We start from the raw sequence: 19,661 nt of genomic DNA, 5'->3' as shown, positions 1-19,661 counted from the left end.
TAGACCATGAACCCTCGCCTCATAGACACATAGAATGCGCTTGTGACAGTTAGTCCTAGCAAGGAGAGTAGATACTAGAAGCAGCGGCTGGGGTTCTGTCCATGGTGCTGAAACTTCCCTCAACCCCCCATCTCGTTCTCTAACCTAGCAGCAACTTAGAGCTTCTTGGGGAACTAGGTAAACATACCAATTACCTGGCCCCTTCTTTAGAGACTTGGGCTCTGAAGATCTAAGTTGGGGCCCTGGAATATGTTTTTACCAAGCATTATTGATTATTGATTGTTGATTATTGGTACTGGCCTGAGGCTGACACACCTAAGGAGTCAGGTAGTGTTTGTCAAATGCCTGCTATGTGCCCAGCGCTGTGCCAGATGCTACAAGGTACAGAGATACTTTGAGTAGGGTCTCTGCTCTGGGGGGAATTTCCCAAGTCATTCTGGAAGAGGAGATGTAGGGAGGAAAGGAGGGAGAGTACTCCCTCTGTTTTGTGGGGACCGTGTGCCAGGTACACACTTCACCTCTATCCTGCAAGATGAGATCAGTAGGCATGTGTAAACAGTAGTAGTCATAGCCATAACACTTGTGTCTTTCCTTAGGGTCTCCACATGCTCTCTTCCAGGCAATATGTGATGATTCTACTCCTTCTGACTTCCTCATAGCGCAAGACCCAGATCCAACATCACCTCGCACACCAACTCTTGATTCCTGCTGCTCCAAAGACCCCCAGGTTTTAGTCCTCTCTCCTTGTGCCCCATGGTTGTGTATCATCACTGATAACATGAGATGCCATGTACTCAATGTTGCCCCGCCTGTGATTTGAGCTCCCTGCCCCACCCCAGGAGGTTAGCAGTACATTCTTATTGATTGGCTGCTGGGGGGATGGTAAGTGGGCAGAGGAATGTGTCTACTGACTGTGCCCAAGGAAAGTGCTCCTGGGTTACAAAAAAGCTGGGACAAGTGCTCAGAACCAAAAAGAAATCAGCGTGGGCCTCAGGGAGAGCAGGTAACAGGCCAAACGCAAATCAGACAGAGGCCAGCGTGCATCAGACAGGGGCCAGTTTCGGCTCAGGTCTGCCTCTCCTTTCTCTGGGTGTTTGGAGAGAACAGAAAGTGGAGTCAGGGCAGCTGTGTCTGATTGAAACAGATGTTCTCTGGGCCTGAATGTGGGACCTGGAGGCAGGGCAGGGGAAAGAGAAAGGGAAGGGGGAGGGCCAGAGCCAGCAAAACGGCATATCCACAGGCCCTCTTTTTTAATTTTACTTTTTATTATGGAAATTTTCAAACACACATCAAAGTAAAGGGACTAGCATAAAGCACCTCCACGTCTATCACCCAGCTTCCACCGCCATCCCCATTTTGTCATTCTTATTTCATTCTCCCCTTGAGCACCTTTTTAAAGAAAATTCCAGACATTTTATCCTTTCACCCATAAATATTTCAGAATGTCTCTCACATGTTAGAACATCCAAAAAACCCTCAATATTGTGATCACATTTAATAAAATTAACATTTTCTTAATACCATCTAATACAAAATCTATGTTCGAATTTCTTCATTTTTCTCAAAAATGTCTTTTTAGGATCTATGTATTTGAACCAGGATCTAAACAAGATCTATACATTATATTTTGTTGCTGTGACTCTTAAATCTCTTTTAATCTCTACCAGTCCTTTCTCCCTTATTTATGCCATTTTACTTGAAAAAACCACGTCCTTTTTCCTCATCGTTCATTTGGTAGATTGAACTCTTGACTGCCCTCCCCCCAATCTCCAGGAAACTGGTATTCAGATCCTGAAGGTGGGTCTGTGTAGGGTCAATTATTTTGATATTTACTTCCAGATGGTGCCGTGTCCTTCCTATTGAATTTATCAGGAGCACCCTAGGTCAGATTTTCCCTGTCTGGGTGATATTAAAAATGATCACTGTCGCCAACCTGGTCTCTGCATTATAAAGCTCCCCATAACCTTGTCCCCAGTGGTTTTAGCACCTTTCACAGAATCTTAAAGCACTGACAGAGCTGGAAGAGATCTAAGAAACCCATTCACTCATTTTTCTACTCATCCCACAAAATTTATTGAACATCTACTATGTGCCAGGCAGTAAGCGGCAGTGAACAGAACCAACACGATCCCTGGGATCATGGAGCCCACAGTGAGATGGGAGGAGACAAGAAACAAATACACGTAAGCAGATGCACCGACGAGAGATGTGTCTCTGACGGTTAGGGCGATGTAGAGAGCTACCATAGAGTGAGGTGACTGACAGTGATGGGTGACCAGGGAGAACCTCCCTAGGAGAGGACATTGGAGCTCTGACCTTGGAGTTATGCAGAGATGGGGTTGCACTCCAGGGAGAGGGAAAAGCTGGTGCAGGTGGAGAACCTGGGCCCTCAGCAGGGAAAACAAGGGCTGTGAGCAGCAGGGGAGGTCAGTGGGAGGCTGCTGAGGCAATGCAGGCAGGACTGCCAATGGCTCAGACTTGAACGGTGAAGTGGAGGTGATGGCTAGTCCAGCATCCCTTCTACCCCCTTTTACAGCTGAAAACGCTGAGCTCAGAGAGGGCAGGGAGGTGGTGTTTATTGAGCAGCTACCTGCACCAGGAGCTTTCTGTACAGTCTCTTGAGACCGCTGGCACACTACATAGAAGTCATTGCGCCTGTTTTACAGGTGAGGCCAGTGAATGGTGAAGCCACCTGCCCAAGGCTGTTGAGCCAGAGGTGGAAATGAGTGTGGAACCCAGGCCTGATGAGGCTCTCTGACCTTCCAAAGACGCCCCACACGGAGATGAGCACTGCAGGACCAGGTTGCCTCAAATCTTGGCTCTGGCTCCAATAAGCCCTGTGGCCTAGACTAAGGGCCTTCTCCCGCTCTGTGCCTCAGTTTCCTAATCTATAAAATGGGATTAATATTTGCCCAACGGGAACAGCAAGGCCAAGACAGGGTGGTCCAACCTTGCCCCCTACTCTCAGCCCTGCCTGTGGGGTCCACATGACTCACCTTAGCACACAGTGCAGGCAGCTCCACACTCTCCCATACAGACACACAAAGGGTTAAACCCAGACTCCTTCCTCCATCCCAATTCTGATCCTTGCTGACTCTGCTCCCCCTCCTTCCCACAGCTATTTTGGGACAATGGAGGCAGCAGATGTCCTAGTCCCTCCACCCGACCCTCAGAATCTGGGAACAACCCGCAAATCTGCTGTTGCTTATAAAAGCAGCCAGCAGTCATCCTTCCATATGTAGGGCGGAGAGGACCGCAGCTCGGAAGCACACCATTCCATCCCCACGGGGCTGCAGGTCCAGGGGCCACCCCTACTCGGCTCACATGCCACAAACCCAGCCTTAGGTCAGCCCAGAAAGAAAGGAGGCTTTGGAAGAGCCCAAAGCTGGGCACCTGACTGGCTAGGCACCTGACCGCATGCGACCACAAGCACATGGCCGGGCCCTCACTGGGCCTCAGGCTTCTCCCTAAAAAACACAGGCTGAGGCTCTGGTGCTCAGAGGTTCCAGACGTCCCAGACAGAATTGCAGGGACAAGGTCCCTCAAGGACTGGCGGGTGTGCTCCAAAGGAGCCCCCAGCCCTGGATGCCTGCGTCAGAGCTGCCCATCCCTTACGACTCTTCCTCCCTCCTCCCCAGCCCGGAGCTGCCCCACTGTGACCCCAACTTCCCACATCACTGGTATAATGCTGGTGGTGAGACGAGACCTCCCAGCCCTAACCCTCCCCCACCATGTACCACCAGGCCTGAGATTTCCCCATGACCCCTTCATTCATTCATCCAACCCTTTGAGATGTGAGATTCTAAGCGTACTTGGCATTTATGCAGATCCTACCTTGGTTGTCAAATCTCCCCTTTATCCAACACCAGAGGCTGAATCCCTCAGCTCCAAGTCTCCGTTCTGCCTTCCCTGATTCTCTAGCCACCCCAAACCCAGGCCCTGAGGGCAGAGAAAAGGAAGAATAGCTCCCACATACCTGTACCTCACGGCACACACATATTCACACACTATACATTATACACGCGCATGTGACAGGGGCACAAATGTATCCATACACCACATGAGTCTCCTGCACAGATATGTGTCGAAGGGTACATGACACACACACACCCATGCACACCCTCATACACCCTGGCACACCATGACTCACACACACTAATTAATAGCAGTCACCGTTCACTGAGCCAGGCTTCTTTCTCTATGCCACGCTCCGTGCTGTGCCCTTTACAAACACTGTATCATTTTACCCAGATATCAACCCATGAAGAAGTTATTCTTTTGTCATCAATAAAATGGCAAACAGGCCAGAGAGATCAAGTGGATTCACCAAGGTTAAACAGCCAGCGATGGCAGAGCAAGGATGTACAGCTCAGTACCCAAATCCACACCACCATCACCACCATGACAGATGAACACCCTGCCCCAGCAGGAACACTTTGGTTGGGTAACAAAACACTGGACCAGGAGAGGCTTAAACAAATAAGGGTTTAATTTTCTTACAGAACCAGATGCTGGAAAGGACAGGTGTAGATGATTGTCTTGACCTTTCCTTCATGGCAGCAAGGTGGCTGCCCCAGATCCAGACATCACACCCGCATTCACAGCAGGGAGACAGTATGGAGCTGCAAACTTTCCCCAGAATCCTCTCCATTGGCTTTGTTTAGTTTACACTAACAGACTGAGCTCTGGCTCCCGCCAGAGCTGGGACACATAGTAGATCCTAACAGCAAGGGAGGCTGGGAAAGTGAACAAAACGATCATCAATGTTGGCTGGGGCCCATTATTAGCCATCATCTGGTCTGGGCAGGCTGATACCCCAAACAAAATCGGGTTCTGTTAGCAAGAAGTGGGGAGCAAGGAGCTGGCAAATGGTCGGCAACAATATCTGCGTTCTGAGACTTTTCCACCTGGGTCCCTCAGTGGTTGGGGACCCAGCCAAGGGATCCAGGAGTAGGTGGCCCAGTGCTTGACCCCGGGGGGGGGGGGGTGACTGAGAGACCAGAGGTGGGGGTGGGGGCAGACCCCACCCAGGGGCCTATGCAATTCTCTTCTGGGTTAGGACCCCTGAGCTTCAGCCCAGCTTAATGGCCCCCACCCTTTTTCATTTAGCCACTCAGGGCCCATGGGAACCCAGCCCCTGGGACCTCTCTTGCCCTCACCTGTCCCTAGGCTATCCAGCCCACCTCTCAGGGGCCTGGGATGCCTTCACCACCAGCCACCATCCAATCTTGGGCTTGCCCACCACTCAGACGTCCTGCCAGGGACTGCCCACCCCAGGGCACTTGCCCTCAGGGCTGCCTTGGGAGGCGAGGAACAACCAGAGGCCGTTGCCCAGCAGTTCAGGGTTCATCGGGCCACCAGCTGTGGGCACCAGGGAGTGTCTGGGTAGAGGAGACAATGTAGGGAGCGAAACCTATGGAGAGACCAGAAATGGACAAGACGGTCAGCCCCACTCCTACCCTCACCCCATGGGCTCCTATGGGAGCGCACATCACAAAGATGGTTTGGAGCAGGGTCTGTCCACCTCAGTATGTTGACATTTGGGGCCAGATAATTCTTTGTCGTAGGGGCTGTCCTGTCCGTTGTAGGATGTTTAGCAGCGTCCCTAGACTCTACCTGCTAGATGCCAGGAGCCTCTCCCCAAGTCATAACAATCAAAAATGTCTTCAGGCATTTCCAAATGTCCCCAGGGGACAAAATGGCCCCTGATTGGGAACCACTGGTTTAGAGAGATTCAAAGGCCAGAGAAACCATGAAGAGACCTCAGCTGAGACCAGACCACCTAACCACACCTATCTCAGTCCCCAGTTGGCAGAAACCTATGGATTCCAGGATCTTCAGGCTTAGAGAGAATTGAACACGAATCCTTAAACCTCTTGGCAGCACAGCACAGTTGGCACACCTCCACTGATGGGGAGCTCGTCCCATAGAAGGCAGCTCCCTGGCCCCAGGGCCCTCAGGATGGTTGTGAGCCTTCTGTCCCCGGACAGACAGCTCTGCAGAACTTCAGAGCCACGAGTCCTGGTTCCCCCAAGGGTAACATACATCAGATAAATCCAAAGTCCAGACACAAAGCCTTTGGGTGGGAAGGGTCCCCTGCCACCTCCCCAACTGAATCTGACGCCACCCTCCTCCTTTGCATTCCAGTCACACTGGCTTCCTTCACTTCCCTGGGCTGATTTTGTTCCCTCCTGCCACAGGATGTCACAGGCTGTGCCCTAAGCTGCTCTACAGCAATGTGGGGCTGAGCTGAACAGCCCTCATCTCCCTGAGGCCAGTTTTGGGGGCAGAACCAGAAGCTGCCCAGGTGGTATCTTGCCCCCATTCCAACCCTCTACCCACCGGGGGGAAAAAAAAAAAAAGAAAAAAACCCTGAAGAGTATCAAAGAAACAAAGAGCCTATAAAAGATCAAATTAAAATTCCCCATCAGTGCTTGAAGGTCCACCATTAGAGTATCTCCTCGGTCAGGGAAGACATTTCAGTCTTCTAGGGGCTTCTGAAGAATCCCAGATGATCAGGGCTGGGAGAGCCCTTCAGATCCACAACACCCAGCCTCCTTGTGTTACAAAATGGGGCGACTGAGGCCCAGAGAGAGCAAGGCACTTGCCCGAGATCACGCAGCAAGCCAGTGATGGAGCAGGGACTGAAAACCAGGCTCTCTGCTCCCAGCTCTGTGCTACCAGCCTCAGGGCCTCTTTCTCTTCCTCTCTCCTGGTCCCCCATCTTTGGAAGCCTGGGCTCAGCCCCCACTCTTCCCGTTCTACAGCCCCCAGACCCACCTGGAGGGGTCCTCCTCAGGAGAGAAGGGGCCCTGTAGTTTAATGACGTTGAGCTTCCCCTCAAAGACGCCATAGCTGAGGGTGACCTGGGCAGGGAGAAGCAGAAAAGAGACGGGAGGTTGGGGATGTTCCACTGGGGATCCCACAAAGGGGCAGAATTTGGGGAGAAGCAGGGAAGCACATAGGCATTTTGAGGGCACAGAAAGTATGCCTCTGAGCCTGAAATGCCATTGGCAGTGGGTGCTTTGCTGAGGTGCCCACTTCACTCCCCAACTTCTTCAAGCTTGTAGAGCACTTTCGGGCCCCAATCCCATTTGTACCCCCAACCGTCCAGCTTACTGGGAGGCTGAAACAATTCCCTCATCTACAGATTTGGAAACCGAGGTTCATGAGGGGAAGGTACCTTTCCAGCAAGTTCCGTGCCTGGACGGAACTCACTGTGGGGCCCTGGTAAATCCCTCTTCACCCAGGGTCTCAGGTTGCTTCGAAAGCAATGAGGATGCGGGATAATGACTCCAGTCGAGAGGCTGTCAAGCACAGTGGTTATAGACTGTGGGCTTAGGGGCCACCCAACCAGGGCTCAAATCCCCCTCTGCAATGTACAATGGTTACTTCCACTCTCTGTGTGCCATGGTTAGTTCCACTGTTTGGGCCTCAGTTTATCTATCTGTAGAATGGGAATAATGTTAGCACTGATCTGATGAGAATGTTGTGAAGAACCAGAGAGTTAAAGAAGATAAAGCCCCCAGTGTGGTGCCTGGCACAGTAGGTGCTCTGGAAACCCCATTAGGGCACCTTGGTTTTGGTTGCCCAAAATCTGATCCCCTTTCCTGGCTTCAGGCTCTGCGGTCCTAATGAGACCAACCCCGCCCCCCAGTTCCAGGTCTAGCCTCTACACTAACTCTAGGTGCTGGTAGGAGACAGGTCATGTGACACAAGTAGGGCCATCTGACCAATGAGTGCGAGCCTTGGGATCTGGCAGAAGGAGGCACCCTCCTCCCATGGGTGAGAGAAACTTGGGGTTGCCATTGTGCCAGCACAAGGGGCAAACCTGCCTGAGAATGAGGCAACCATGGGGGAGGCAGATGAAAGAGGGAAAAGAGTGAGCGTCCACACCCAGCCAGATCTAGCAAGTCAAGCCAAACCCTCAGCTTCTCAGGTCCATGGGCCTATAAATGTCCTGTTGTGTTTAACCAGTCTGTTGCTTTTCTATCACTTGCATCCGAAAGGATTCTCACTCGCACTGTTGGGCCCCAGATGCCAGGGGCCTTCTCTGCCAGGACCATCTACAGGGTTGGACACCCGGGAGTTGGAGAGTGGCATCTCCAAGGCAGTGCCAGTTGGACCTCAGCAGTCATTACCCGCCAGGTAGTGGGATGGGATCCCACCCTTCCCAGAGCCTGACGTTATGCTTGAGTGTCCTCACTGGAGACCTGGTCCTTCCCAGGAACATCTGGGTTAGGAGGCTAAGCAGAGAGCAGTGGACAGGTGAGCTTTGATGAATGAAGGGGCTACTGACAGACAAAGTTGGAAAGAGCAGACCTGACCCCTTCAGAGGGATGTGGGGAGGATGGAAGATTAAAGAAAAGAGAAGGACCAGAGGTAGCAGATGGGGAGCTGTGTTGTTGGAACCTGAAAACAAGTTTCATCTCGTCTGTGCAGGTCCTTCCAGCTGGCATCTGGGGACCAGATCAAAGATTTTTAGCATCACAAATGCTAACCCTTCAGGGTTGGAGGTGGAGAGTCACTGTATGCCCTTAAGGGGGTCCTTTGCCACCCTGGGCCTCAGTTTCCCCATCAGTAGGAGCTTGCCCAAACCCAAATACCTCCCCCACTCCCTCCTGCCCAGAGGCCAGCTTACCTGTGTCAGGAGCTGAGCAGCCCCCAGCAGCTGCAGGGTCTCCAGGTGGGAGTGGAAGAGGGGACTGGACTGCAGATGGCCCCCCAGCTTACACTCAATGATGTAGCCCACGGTACAGTCATCGGGCAGCCGGATGAGGGCAGATGTATCCACGAAGCGGGAGCCACTGAGGGACAGAGCACTGCTATGGCCACTGGCCTGGGCCCTCAACACCTCCCAGAAGGCCCTCCACTGGGACCCACTGGCAGGGCAGAGTCTGGCTCTAGCATCTGCCTCCTGCATACTATGTGACCTCTTGCACTCTCTCTCTCAAGCCTTTTCTGCTGCAAAGTCCTCACTCACCCCCTAGGTACCACCCCCACCAACACCCCTCGCTCTCCCCCACCTACCTGGAGCTCTCTGCTTACCTGGCCCATGGGGCCATCTTCAAAGCCAGTTTGCGGTTGATGCAAAAGCCGGCACCCCCAGTGGCGAACCAGAATTGTACCAGCCTCTGGAAGGAGAGGAGGGGAGAGCCAAGGTGAGCCTGGGGGTGGGCGTGGGAGGGGGCAACAGCCAGGCCACCCCTCACCCCCAGCCAGCATGGCTCAGTAGCTTTTTATTTCATGTCTCGCTAGAGTCTTGTTACAGCCTGACATTACTATGCCCACATTATACGTAAGGAAACCGAGGCCCAAAGTCACACAGCTGATTGAGAGTGATGGTGACACCAACTAGACCCCAATCTGGCTGGATTATGGTTACAGAGACATATGTCCTATGTGTCCCCCCAGCACACCTTACCCTTTCCCCCAGAGAAATGTTTCTACCTCACCCACGTGGTTTAAGAGGGGCTAACAAACACAGCACCAGCTCCCCTGGGCCCCAGCTCCCCCAAGAAGGATCACAGGCCCACACTCCTTGACCCAGTGATTGGCTCAGTGACTTGGGCTTAGCCAATCAGAGTCCTCTCCTTAGCTCTCTATGCTAACTGTGAGGACGAGATGCTTTTACAGGGTCACCAGACTCAGAAGCCATAATCCTAATGCTACCTACACCGGGCCACATACACCGGCCTCGCCATTCCCAATTCCTGGGACTGAGAAAGCTTTTCCACAAAAGGAAAAAATAAGACCTCTCACAGAGTAAAGAGAGAAGAACAAATAGGCCGGTGAGCCCCGGAAGCCAGCAAAACCCCTTGACATCTCAATCTCAGGAGCCAATAACATCCGTTTGGGACTTAAACCACTTTCTACCTCTGCCCATCACGAAGGCCTCTTCTCCCTCCTCTGTGAGGACCTGCAAATTCATCTATGAATTTCTCTAAGGCTTGTGAGCAACACTGTACGCTTTCAGCTGTACCATCTCTTGGTCAAGCAAGTTCCCTAAGGTTTCCTTCTCCCAAGTACACAGTTGGTGCCTCATTGATGAACGCTATTGGGTTGTTACCTCCCATGATGCAGCAGTGAAAAGAACCCTGGCCAGGGATCGGGAAGCCACAGCACAGTTGAAAGTATAACTTTGAGAAAGTCACGGCCCCTCTCTGGGCCTCTGATTTGTCAGCTGTGAGTGCAACATCGGTTCTAAGTCTTCAATCTCATGGTTGTCCTGGCCTGGTGGCAGCCTCTTCCTAAAACCTGTATGAGCTTATTTCTGGAAATGCTGCCCTCTTAGAGAGATGTCAGGGCTCAACAAGGCAGAATGAATGGCTTCTTGAGGACCTGACCCACAGGAGGAGCCCAGTAAACGCTTGTTTAATGAATTAACCGAGTGCATGGCTTCCACTCGCGCATAATTACAGTAACAGCAGTAACACTACAGCTGCCTACCCCTGAGCACTGACTGCCGAGCCCTTTGAGAAGGGCTGTGCTGCAGAGGAAGGGAACCAGGTGCACAGAAGTGAAGTCACTTGCCTGAGGTCCCAGAGCTGTGATGGACCTTGAACTAGAGCTCTTGCTGTCCCACCCTGGGGCACCTCAGCATCTGAACAGGCCAGGACACTTTGGGACAGAGTCCTGGCATCCCACTGGTGGGGTGTGTGCCAAGGAGGGCATTTGTGCACGTTGCAGGGCACAGAGCCTGGGTGTGCCCAGCTGTGTGTGGAACCTGCACAGGAAAAACACGGCCTGGAGACGAAGGCTGAGCTGAGTCAGGTGCTGGTCACTTACTAGTGTCCATTTGTCACGCGGGGCAGCCTGTGGGGTCTCTGCTCCCGCTCCCCACATAAGAACGCAGGACACGGTGAGGCCAGACAGGAACACCCACGGAGCCATAGATGGGGGAGTCATACCACTATATTCTCACTGGTGGCATCTGCCTCTCTGCAATCCGCTCTTGCTAGCTCAGCCACCATCTTCTTGCTAGCCCCCATTTTTTCTGCTAGCGTAGTCACAGCAGTTATATTAGTGGCCAATGGCTCACTGGTTACAGCTGACGGCCACTAGCCACAGCTGATGGCCATCCACTCACAGTTGATGGCCATTTACTACCTGAGCCAGCACCTTTCCACATGAGGCCGAGAGCCTAGAAACCGCACTCCTGGCTCTGTCCCACACCATTTCATGCCAGGTCCCATTCTAAACATTTGGATAGATGACACTTGATCGCTTCGTGTTTTGCTCACAACCACCCCATGAGTCAGGGACTATCAGCACTGATTTCACAGATGAGGAAACTGAGGCACAGAGCGGTAAGGTGACGTTCATCAAGGTCACGAAGCCAGGAGATGGCAAGGCTGGCATGTGAACCCAGGGAGTCTGGCTCCAGAGCAGAGCTGTCAACCTCTAAGGTCAGGGGTGAGGTGGTGTAAGAGCCCGGGGAGACCCCTCAGCTCATCTGGAATCTGTTCATGTACACACACCCTGGGGCCCAGGAGGATTTAATTAGTACTCAGAGGCTGATTAGCTGCTGATAATTAAGGTTTTGTATTTCCAGTTCTTGGTTTCCCTCATGAAGCAGATGGTGACCTAGGGAGGGAGACAGCCCCACAGCAGGCCCAGCTCCTGCTGCAGGCACTGTCTTTAGAGAAGGGACCCCCTGACTCGCCTTTTTCCTGGAGCCAAGGAAGCCCTAGAGGCCTGGGCCTCTCCAGTACCGAAAGCCTGGTGGCATCCTGGGGACAGGGGAAACCATGCAACCTACTTATACTAAAAAAGTCTTCTTTGTTTCTCTGAAAGTCAAATTTAACGGGTACCCTAGTTTACGTTTGTTTTCTAAATCTGGCAAATTTCATCAGCGTCTATCCAGGTCTGGAGCTGAATGAAGCTGGTGTTGGGACCCTGTCATGCCAGGTGTCAACTCTTTTGTTGGTGGTTAATGAAGTCTGGACGGAGAGGTGGTGCCTAGGGAAAGGGGGTGTTCGGGGCCTGGACGCAGTGGCAATTTACCACCTGGCCCAGCAGTAGTCAGCATTTGAACAACATATGCAACTCCATGACACCAGGTGGCAAGGGACTCTGCTGACCACTCCTCAATGACCAAGGCCCTACTACGTGACAGTCTCTCTGCCTAACGAGCTTTATCTCCATCTCCCCATTTCACAGAGGAGGAGACTGATGATCAGAGGCAAAGCCACCCGCCCAAACTCACAGCGATGAGGCCCAATCTGGAACCCGACAACCCACCCAAATCCTCCACAACCCCACCCCCAACATGGCCCCACCCCAAACCTGGCCTGGCCCAGGCTGGCCCTGGCCGGTGGCCAATGCACCAAGGAGTCAGGGAGGGACAGACCGTGCGGTTGTGGGGCCGCGGCTCAGAAGCGTGGATAGGCCGGTTCAGGCTGGGCCGGCCGATGTAGACATCGAGGGTCTGGGGGAAGGCTTTCAGCAGCTTCAGCAGCGCCCGTGGGTTCACATAGTTGTCGTCATCCACATGGCAGAACCACCTGTGGGCATGAAAGGGGCCAATGAGCTTGGAGGGGGTTCCCAAGGGCTGCCAGCCAGCCAGACTCCCCCTGTGCCCCCTTCATCAGTCAATGAACAGTTACAAGGTGGGGGTGGCTCACATGTAAGGCCCCTGTCCTGTACCAGACTGCATCTTGTGTAAGTTCTTGAGGAAGGTCTGCCCATTGAACAGATGAGGACTAAGACTCAGAAAGGTTAAGACACTTGTCCAAGGTCACACAGCCAGTGAATGGCAGGATTTGAAACCAGACGGTCTGCCCAAAGACAGACCACAGGAGGCCCTACATGACAGAATTCACAGAAACCAGACGACTTCACTTTTTCAACAAACCACTTTTTCGATACAATACCCCATTCAGGAACTGAGCTGAGGCAAAGGTCACACCTGCCTCCAGAGACCCAGGAGCACTCACCTCAGCCCACTGGCCAAAAAGGCATCAAACTCAGCAGCCATCTTGCAGGACAGGGCAGGGTGGCTATGCTCCGCAGAGCAGTTTGTGACCACGAGGTGGGGCCCTGGAGAAGTGAGAACTAGTCAGGGCCTGCTGCCCAGCTCCTCCCCCCAGCTCTGCACACTCTGACAATGCAGAGCAAGGCCTCAGAGGGTCTGGAGTGGCCCACACACTCCCATTTCACACCTGGGGAAACTGAGGTCAGGGAGGGCTGACCTGCCCAGAACCCGACGGACAGTAAGCTGGGCTGGGACCCAGGTATCCAGGGTCTTGAACAGCACAGCCCTCTCCATTTACAGGGAAAAGCCTGCTCCCCTCCTGGGCAAAGGGGAAGCCCCACATGCCAAGGGTGGGCAGCCCTGTTTCCTGGGGACTCCTAGGCCAGGGAACAGCCACCCGACCCAGGCCAGGCAGAGTTACCCAGTCTCTCTTGGAGGCCTTCATCCGGGCTGTCAGTAAAGATGAATGTCTGGGAAGGAGAAAGAAGAGTGAAGACAGGGTTCGGTCAAGGGCAGACTGGGGGTCAGCCCACAGCCCAGCCCCCAATGAACCCCCGTCCAGGTGGCTTACACACACAGCAGACCTCTGACCCCCTTCAGTGACAGACAAACCCCTCTCACCTTCGCACACTGCTTTAGGACAGCATGAGTTTCTCAGCGACCCAAGCATACAACACATACCCACACAACCCAGCTTCAGTAGACACACAGCTTCCCAGAACACACCAGCCCATCAGTCTCTCTCACACTCAGCCTCCTTACAGACCAGCGCCCCCAGGGACCCTACCGTCATACACTCTCGGCAGAATCACACTCACACACAATCCCACTTGGCTCCTCCACAATCACATAGACACAACCCTCAACACTTTGTCAGAAAACAGACTATGTGGAAAGACCCACATGCTGGGACACTGCACCACTTAGAGAGTCAGTCACAACTTTCACAGCCACATAAACTCCCTGACGCAACTCAGAAATCTTACGTCGTGACCCAATCCAGCTCTTCCAGAAGGGACAGGCAGCCCTCCGGGAGCTTTCACACTCCTGATCCCTGAGAACTTCTCTAAACATTGAGACAGGTGTTGTAATCTGTCCCCGTCACAGATGGCAAAACTGAGGCTAAGTGGACGAAGTTTGTGCAGTTGGCAAGTTGGATTCGAACCCATAGGCCTTGGACCTCTCCCCTGCTCTTAAACACCACCACAGCCAAAACTCACCCCTGGGGGCCTAGCAGGCGCCTCGGACTCAGCAAGCACCTCAAGACTAAGCACTGAGCTCCCCCAGACCTGTACTCCTTCTGGTCTTCCCATCTTGCTGGGACCGAATACATCAGGGTCACCATGCCACCTTTCTTTCTTTCACAACCCCCATCCAGTCTGTCAGCAAATTCTGTCCACCCAACCTTTAAATTACCCAGATGCAACGTCTCCCCACCAGCCTCCATCCAGTGGTCCAGCCCACCCTGATCACCTCCAGCCTGCTTTTCTGCAGTCACCTTTTCCCTGGGCTCCCTGCTCTGTCCTGCCCCCAACCCCAAGTCTGTTTTCAACACAGCCCCCAAGGGAGTCAGTAAAACAAATCAGGCCTTTCTCCCCCTGCTCCCTGGTAAACTTTTGCCACCAAACAGCCACCAGATAATGGAACTCTCAGTTTGGAGCATGAGCCAAATGGGCCAGGGAATGTTTGTTGATGGGTGAGAAAGCCCCAGTGAATCAGTGGGGGCGGGGGGAAAGGAGGGGTCCCACAGCAGGGCCTGGGGCTGACTGGGCAGAGCACGTGGGAATATGAAGCTGGCACCGAGTGGTGGGCAGTTTCCTCTGAGGGAAGGTTGCATTTGATTTGTTTAAAGAGGGGACCCTGACAATGGCTAAAACCTTGCAGGAAAACAAAGGGACAGGCAGCCTGCTGGGGTGAGGGGAGGGGGTAGCCGGGGGCCATCTGCTACAGAAGAGAGGAGATGGGGGCTGTCCGTGCTCCTCCCACCCCCACCCCCACCCTTGAGGGGACTGTGGGGAAGAGAAAGGCTCCTCTTGGATCACAAAAAACGTGCCTTCCCCAGCCCACCCCCCGTGCCTGGGACAAAGGGCGCACACGAGCCCCAGCCCTCTGCCACAAAGGCCCACCTGCCACCAGGCCGCCCTTAACCAGCTGGGGTGTACACCCCGCCCTGGAGTTAACCAGCTCAGGCCTGCTCCTGTTGGCAGAGCTCAGAGAGACTCCAAGACTCTCTTATCCTGTGCAGACGGGGAAACTGAGGGCTAAAAGGGGGAGGGCCTTGGCCAAGGTCACAGAGATAGGAGCCAAAGGGTGGAGACGAAGGGCGGCCCAGATGCAGTGAGAGTGGGTCTCCCTGTCTCCCTTCCTCTTCCTCTGTTTGAGCAGCCCTCCTCTCTTCAACTCTGCCTTAAACGACAAAACTCGAGACTGCCGCATGCACTGAGGGCACCGGGGTGAGGGCAGGTGTCCAGCTGAGTGAATTCATCTCCTAACTCTGTTTAACTGTGCTCGATTTTCTCTCCTATAAGATGGGAATATCAGTAGTGTCAGCAGGGGAAATTTTTCCCTTACCCCTTTAGTTCTTCTGGCTGGTCGAATAATTCAAATGACATACAGCAGATTAACAGGAGAAAATCAAACTGTAATACTGCGCATAGGGAATTCACATAAGCATGAAAATTCTAAAAGACAGTGAGGCTTCTGGACAAGGAGGGGAGGCAATCAATTCACAGGTTGATGAGAAAAAGCAAACATTTGGTAAACAAATTCTTGCAGGGCCACCCAGAAATAATGGGACACAAAGGAGAATGGAGCCAACAGATTTTTGCTTGAATCCTCCCTGTCTGCCACACTTAATTCAAATATGCTAAGGTTCCCTTCCTGAAGTAGGTTTTTCTATCTGAATCTCTTTAGGCAGGGAAAGCAGAAGTCCAAAAAAAAAAAAAACTCTTCCTGAGTTTGTGGGCTTTGTTTTCAGCTTGAAATGCCTGGGTGGCTCATTCTTGGGAAACTGTGGCACCCCCACAATAGCTACCACTCAGAGTTATTGGGGGGGTTAAACAGTGACACACGGCCCCTTAGATGCTGAGCAGCTGGCAGGTACTCTCTCTGGCTGCCTGGTTGGCATCTGGGATTGAGTTCGGGACACAGAGGGGTTGGCCATTTGCCTCTCCTCTGCTGGCCTGGTCCTGCCAGGCCCAGCCACTCAGGTTGGAGGCCCAAGGACCCTTTCCTGTAGCCTAGTGACCAAGCAGCTCTGGTATCGCAGGTCTCAGTAGAGAAGGCAAGGCTCCAGACAGGAGGTAGGGGCTGGGTCCCACTGGGCTCTTCCCCCTCAGGACTTCGGGGTAACGCTGGCAAGCACCTCCTCCTCTCTGGCCTCAGTTTCCTCATCCGGGGCAAGAGCACCACCATGGTGATCAAGACAAGACAGGAAAGGGCCTTGGAACTCATGAGGCCACACTTCCGTGTACACTCAGACACAACACCATAAACAGGAAGGTCTGCAGGGAGGGCCAGGCTCAGCGGCTTCCCTGAGTAGAACCAGAAGCTCCCCAAGACGAGAAGCTGTGGGGAGGCCCCAGGGAAGAGCCTGGAGTGCTGGGGGCCCAGCGAGGAAAGGGTTAATCCAGGGTGCTAGGACATCAGGGAATTGGGATGGGGGAGGTGCCCTCTCCCCAGGGGGCCCTGGCCTCTTCCGGGCATCCCCTCCCCACTTCCTAGGTCTCTCAGGAGTCCCCAACCCCTCCTGAAGGCTCGGTCACTTCCTCCCAGTGAGCCAGACGCCAAAATGGGACAGCATGTGTGCACATGCGTGCAAGTGTCTATGTGTCTGTCTGTCTGTCTGCCCCTCTACCTCCCTCAGATATGGTTCCCAACACCCCAAATCACTGATTTTGCTTGAGGAGGTCACTGGCTGTGGAGAGGGGAAGAGCCACGAGGCACTCAGCTTCTCAGAGCGGCCTCTAAGGAAAGACATAAGCTGTGAGCCCATCACCAACATGCCCCTTGTCATAGCATGTCTAACACACACTCTGGCTCCATGCATGTGAGCACACTAACGCACACACACACAATTCCAGTTACTGGGGGGGGGCCCTTACCCCAACCTCCTGCCCACCACTTCCTCAGCCACCACCATCACAGCACATATCCGCCCTCCCTCGAAGACCGCCCCACAGGAAATGAGCACAGGAGATGAGGTGCCGCTCCCCTTGGCACACCCTGGGCACCAGAGGCATGGGGGGAGGGGCTGCCAGGAATTCTGAAAGGATGCCCCCCACTCCGTCCCTTTCCCTAACAGGCCCCACCTAGACGGTCCCCTCCTCAGCAGCTTGGCCTCTGTTCTACCAGCCAGGGCAGCAGAACATCACCCAGGGCCTGGACTGGTGGCAGCCTGGCCTGGGCACATGCCAGCCAGGACCTCTGAAGCCTCTGCCCCTGACGCAGGGCTGAGTCCGGGTGGGCAGGAGGGAAGCCTGCACCGCACTAGCCAGGGAATAAAGGGACCTTCAGAAGGGACCCAGAGGCCTGGGGCAGGAGCCCACCCTGGCCCCTGAAAAAGACAGAAGAGTGGACCCAAGGAGCAGTGAGCTCCAGGGCCAGCGAGGGGCACCGCCAGGGCCAGAGGAGCCCCCCAATCCTGAGAGGTGAGCAGGCAGCTTCTCCCTCGAGGCTGCCAGGGACAGCAGCCTAGTAGAAAGGCCTCCGTTAATCCCACAGGCCAGGGGCCACTCCGGGGGCCCAGGTGCCAGTTTGTCACCTGTTCCCTGGTCCTGGAGACCCACGTGTCAAGCAGCAGCTCCAAGCGGGAGTGGTGGAAGGTCCGAGTCGTCTTGACTGCGATGAAGACATCCTTCAGCTGCAGCTCAGGAGGCCAAGGGGACGCTGGGCTCAGCCCAGGGGTGTCCTGCACGCGCTTCGGGGACAGCCTCAAGTGGTACCGAAGGGAGAGGAGCCCCATGCATAGAAGCGTGAGGAGGACCCCGGCCAGGCCCCGGAGGAGCCGGCACTGCATTGGCCCTGGGACCCCAGACAGCTCAGCCCCCAAATCCCAAATGGACCGGGAGGGGAGACTGGTCAGGCAGGGGCCCCGGCAAAGGCTGAAGCCTGGCAGGCATCCAGGGCAGGCAAGGAGGGGAGAGGTGAGAGTTGGTGCTCTGGCCCCAGAGGCAGAGCCATGGCAGCCCCTCCGCCACCAGCCCTCCACCTGCTCTGGCTGCCCTCCCGCCGCTGGCTCTGGGCGTCTGGCCCCGCCCTTGCCTCCATCGCGGCCCGAGGGGCGGGGCCAGCCCAAAGGAGCCCCAGAGGTGGCTGAAAGAGGCAGCTGAAGAGACAGCCCAGTCCCTGCCAGCAGCTGCAGTGGGGGTGGGGGCAACAACAAACCGTCCATGCCCGGATGGAAGGAAGGGGCCCTCCAGCCTTCCCACTCCCCAGAGACTGTCAGCTTAGCTCATTCAATACCCATTATTTTATGGGTGTCCTGGTATCCAGCCTCCCAACTTCCTTTTGCTCATACTATTCCTCCTCCTGGATGCTCTTCCCCATCCCCTGCTATCCTCATCCATATTCCCTCCACCAGGCTTAATTCTATTTGGACTTTGAGGCTCAGCGCAAGGGTTCCCTCCTCCAGGAAGCCTTCTCTGATGAGCCACACCCCCCAACTTCTGGGACTCTCACAGTAGTTTGCTCACTTCCTTTGGTCTTCACAATAGTACTAGATTGTTACTCCAAGTTTATAGCTGAGCACATAAAGCACAGAATGATCTAAAATGACCCAGCAGTTCAGCCACAGAGCCATGTGGAACCCAGGTCTCTGGTCCACAGGAGGCCCCCTAAGGGTGGGTGCCTGTCCTGCTGTGGTCCACAGGACCCCACCTCACGCAGCAGTCTTTATTGCTGCCTCTCTCCCAGCTAGGACAGTGGACAGAGGGCCTTCTCCAGCCACCACCTCCGTCTAGTTTTGAACAAGGTCACTTACATTTCGTCCTTCCTCTGCTAGAACCCTGCACTGGCTCCCATCTCCCTTTTTAAACAATTGCCAAAGATCATAGAGCAGCCTACAGGCCCTGTGTGAGCTGGCCCCTCGTTACCTCCAATCCCACCTCCTACTACTTTTCCCTAGCTCCCTCCACTCCAGACCCACTGGGCTTCTGGCCATTCCAGGCACTCACCCACCTCAGGACCTTTGCACATGCTGTTCCTGCCTGGACCTCTTCCTAGAGACACACATCTCACTCCCTTAGGTCTTTACACAAATGTCATCTTTTCCAGGAGGCCTTCCCCGACCACTTTATTTAAATTGCAATCCCTTCTCCACATCCCCTACTTCCCAGCCCTCTTTTCTTGTCTTTCCCAGGCCCCCTTTTCTGCTGCATTCTCTCCATAGCACTTTTCACCCTCCAGCATCCTGCATATTTTACTTATCGTCTGTCTTCCTCATGAAAATATCAGGACAGGGATTTTTTTCTTTTTTATTCACTGACTTCCCCCATGCCTCGAACAGTGCCTGGTAAATAGTAGGAGCTCAGTAAATATTTATAAACACAAGAAAGTACCAGATGGCTGGTGAATTGAACTGGGCCTGCTGTGGCCCAACCCTGCATTAGGTGGAGGGACTGTGGAGGGAAAAGAAAGAAAAACTAACCCTTTTGAATCACCCTCCTATGGGCCAGCCCCATGCCAC

General features: G+C 54.0%; 1 protein-coding gene across 2 annotated transcripts; it reads right to left on the bottom strand.

The window, feature by feature from the left end:
• Positions 1-4,466: 4,466 nt before the first annotated feature.
• On the bottom strand, positions 4,467-18,231 carry MFNG (MFNG O-fucosylpeptide 3-beta-N-acetylglucosaminyltransferase). 2 transcript variants are annotated; one of them, XM_019753014.3, is made up of 8 exons: positions 17,739-18,230; positions 13,398-13,446; positions 12,939-13,041; positions 12,353-12,506; positions 9,049-9,134; positions 8,642-8,807; positions 6,781-6,866; positions 4,467-5,413 (listed from the first exon to the last, which is right to left on the bottom strand). In XM_019753014.3, exons 1-8 carry the CDS (start codon positions 17,991-17,993, stop codon positions 5,347-5,349), a joined length of 966 nt encoding a protein of 321 aa, XP_019608573.2. In that variant the 5' UTR covers positions 17,994-18,230; the 3' UTR covers positions 4,467-5,346. The 2 variants fall into 2 exon arrangements, with proteins under 2 accessions (XP_019608573.2, XP_074182467.2); XM_074326366.2 differs by lacking the exon at positions 6,781-6,866 and having other exon boundaries at positions 17,739-18,231.
• Between the last annotated feature and the right edge of the window lie 1,430 nt (positions 18,232-19,661).

Source organism: Rhinolophus sinicus, chromosome 1, assembly GCF_057876585.1.
Source record: "Rhinolophus sinicus isolate RSI-liver-muscle chromosome 1, RSI-T2T, whole genome shotgun sequence".
Classification (NCBI taxonomy): Eukaryota; Metazoa; Chordata; class Mammalia; order Chiroptera; family Rhinolophidae; genus Rhinolophus; species Rhinolophus sinicus.
Note: the sequence above shows the minus strand (reverse complement) of the source record. Positions and strands in the feature narration are given on the sequence as shown.

Bases quoted from the DNA above. Each gene is read 5' to 3' on its own strand.
- MFNG (XM_074326366.2), bottom strand. From the start codon at position 17,993: ATGCAGTGCCGGCTCCTCCGGGGCCTGGCCGGGGTCCTCCTCACGCTT. The intron at 13,042-13,397 runs GTAACTCTGCCT...TCACTTCTCCAG, and splicing joins AGGCCTCCAAGAGAGACTGG to GGCCCCACCTCGTGGTCACA. The intron at 9,135-12,352 runs GTCTGTCCCTCC...CTCTCCTTCCAG, and splicing joins CGCGGCCCCACAACCGCACG to AGGCTGGTACAATTCTGGTT.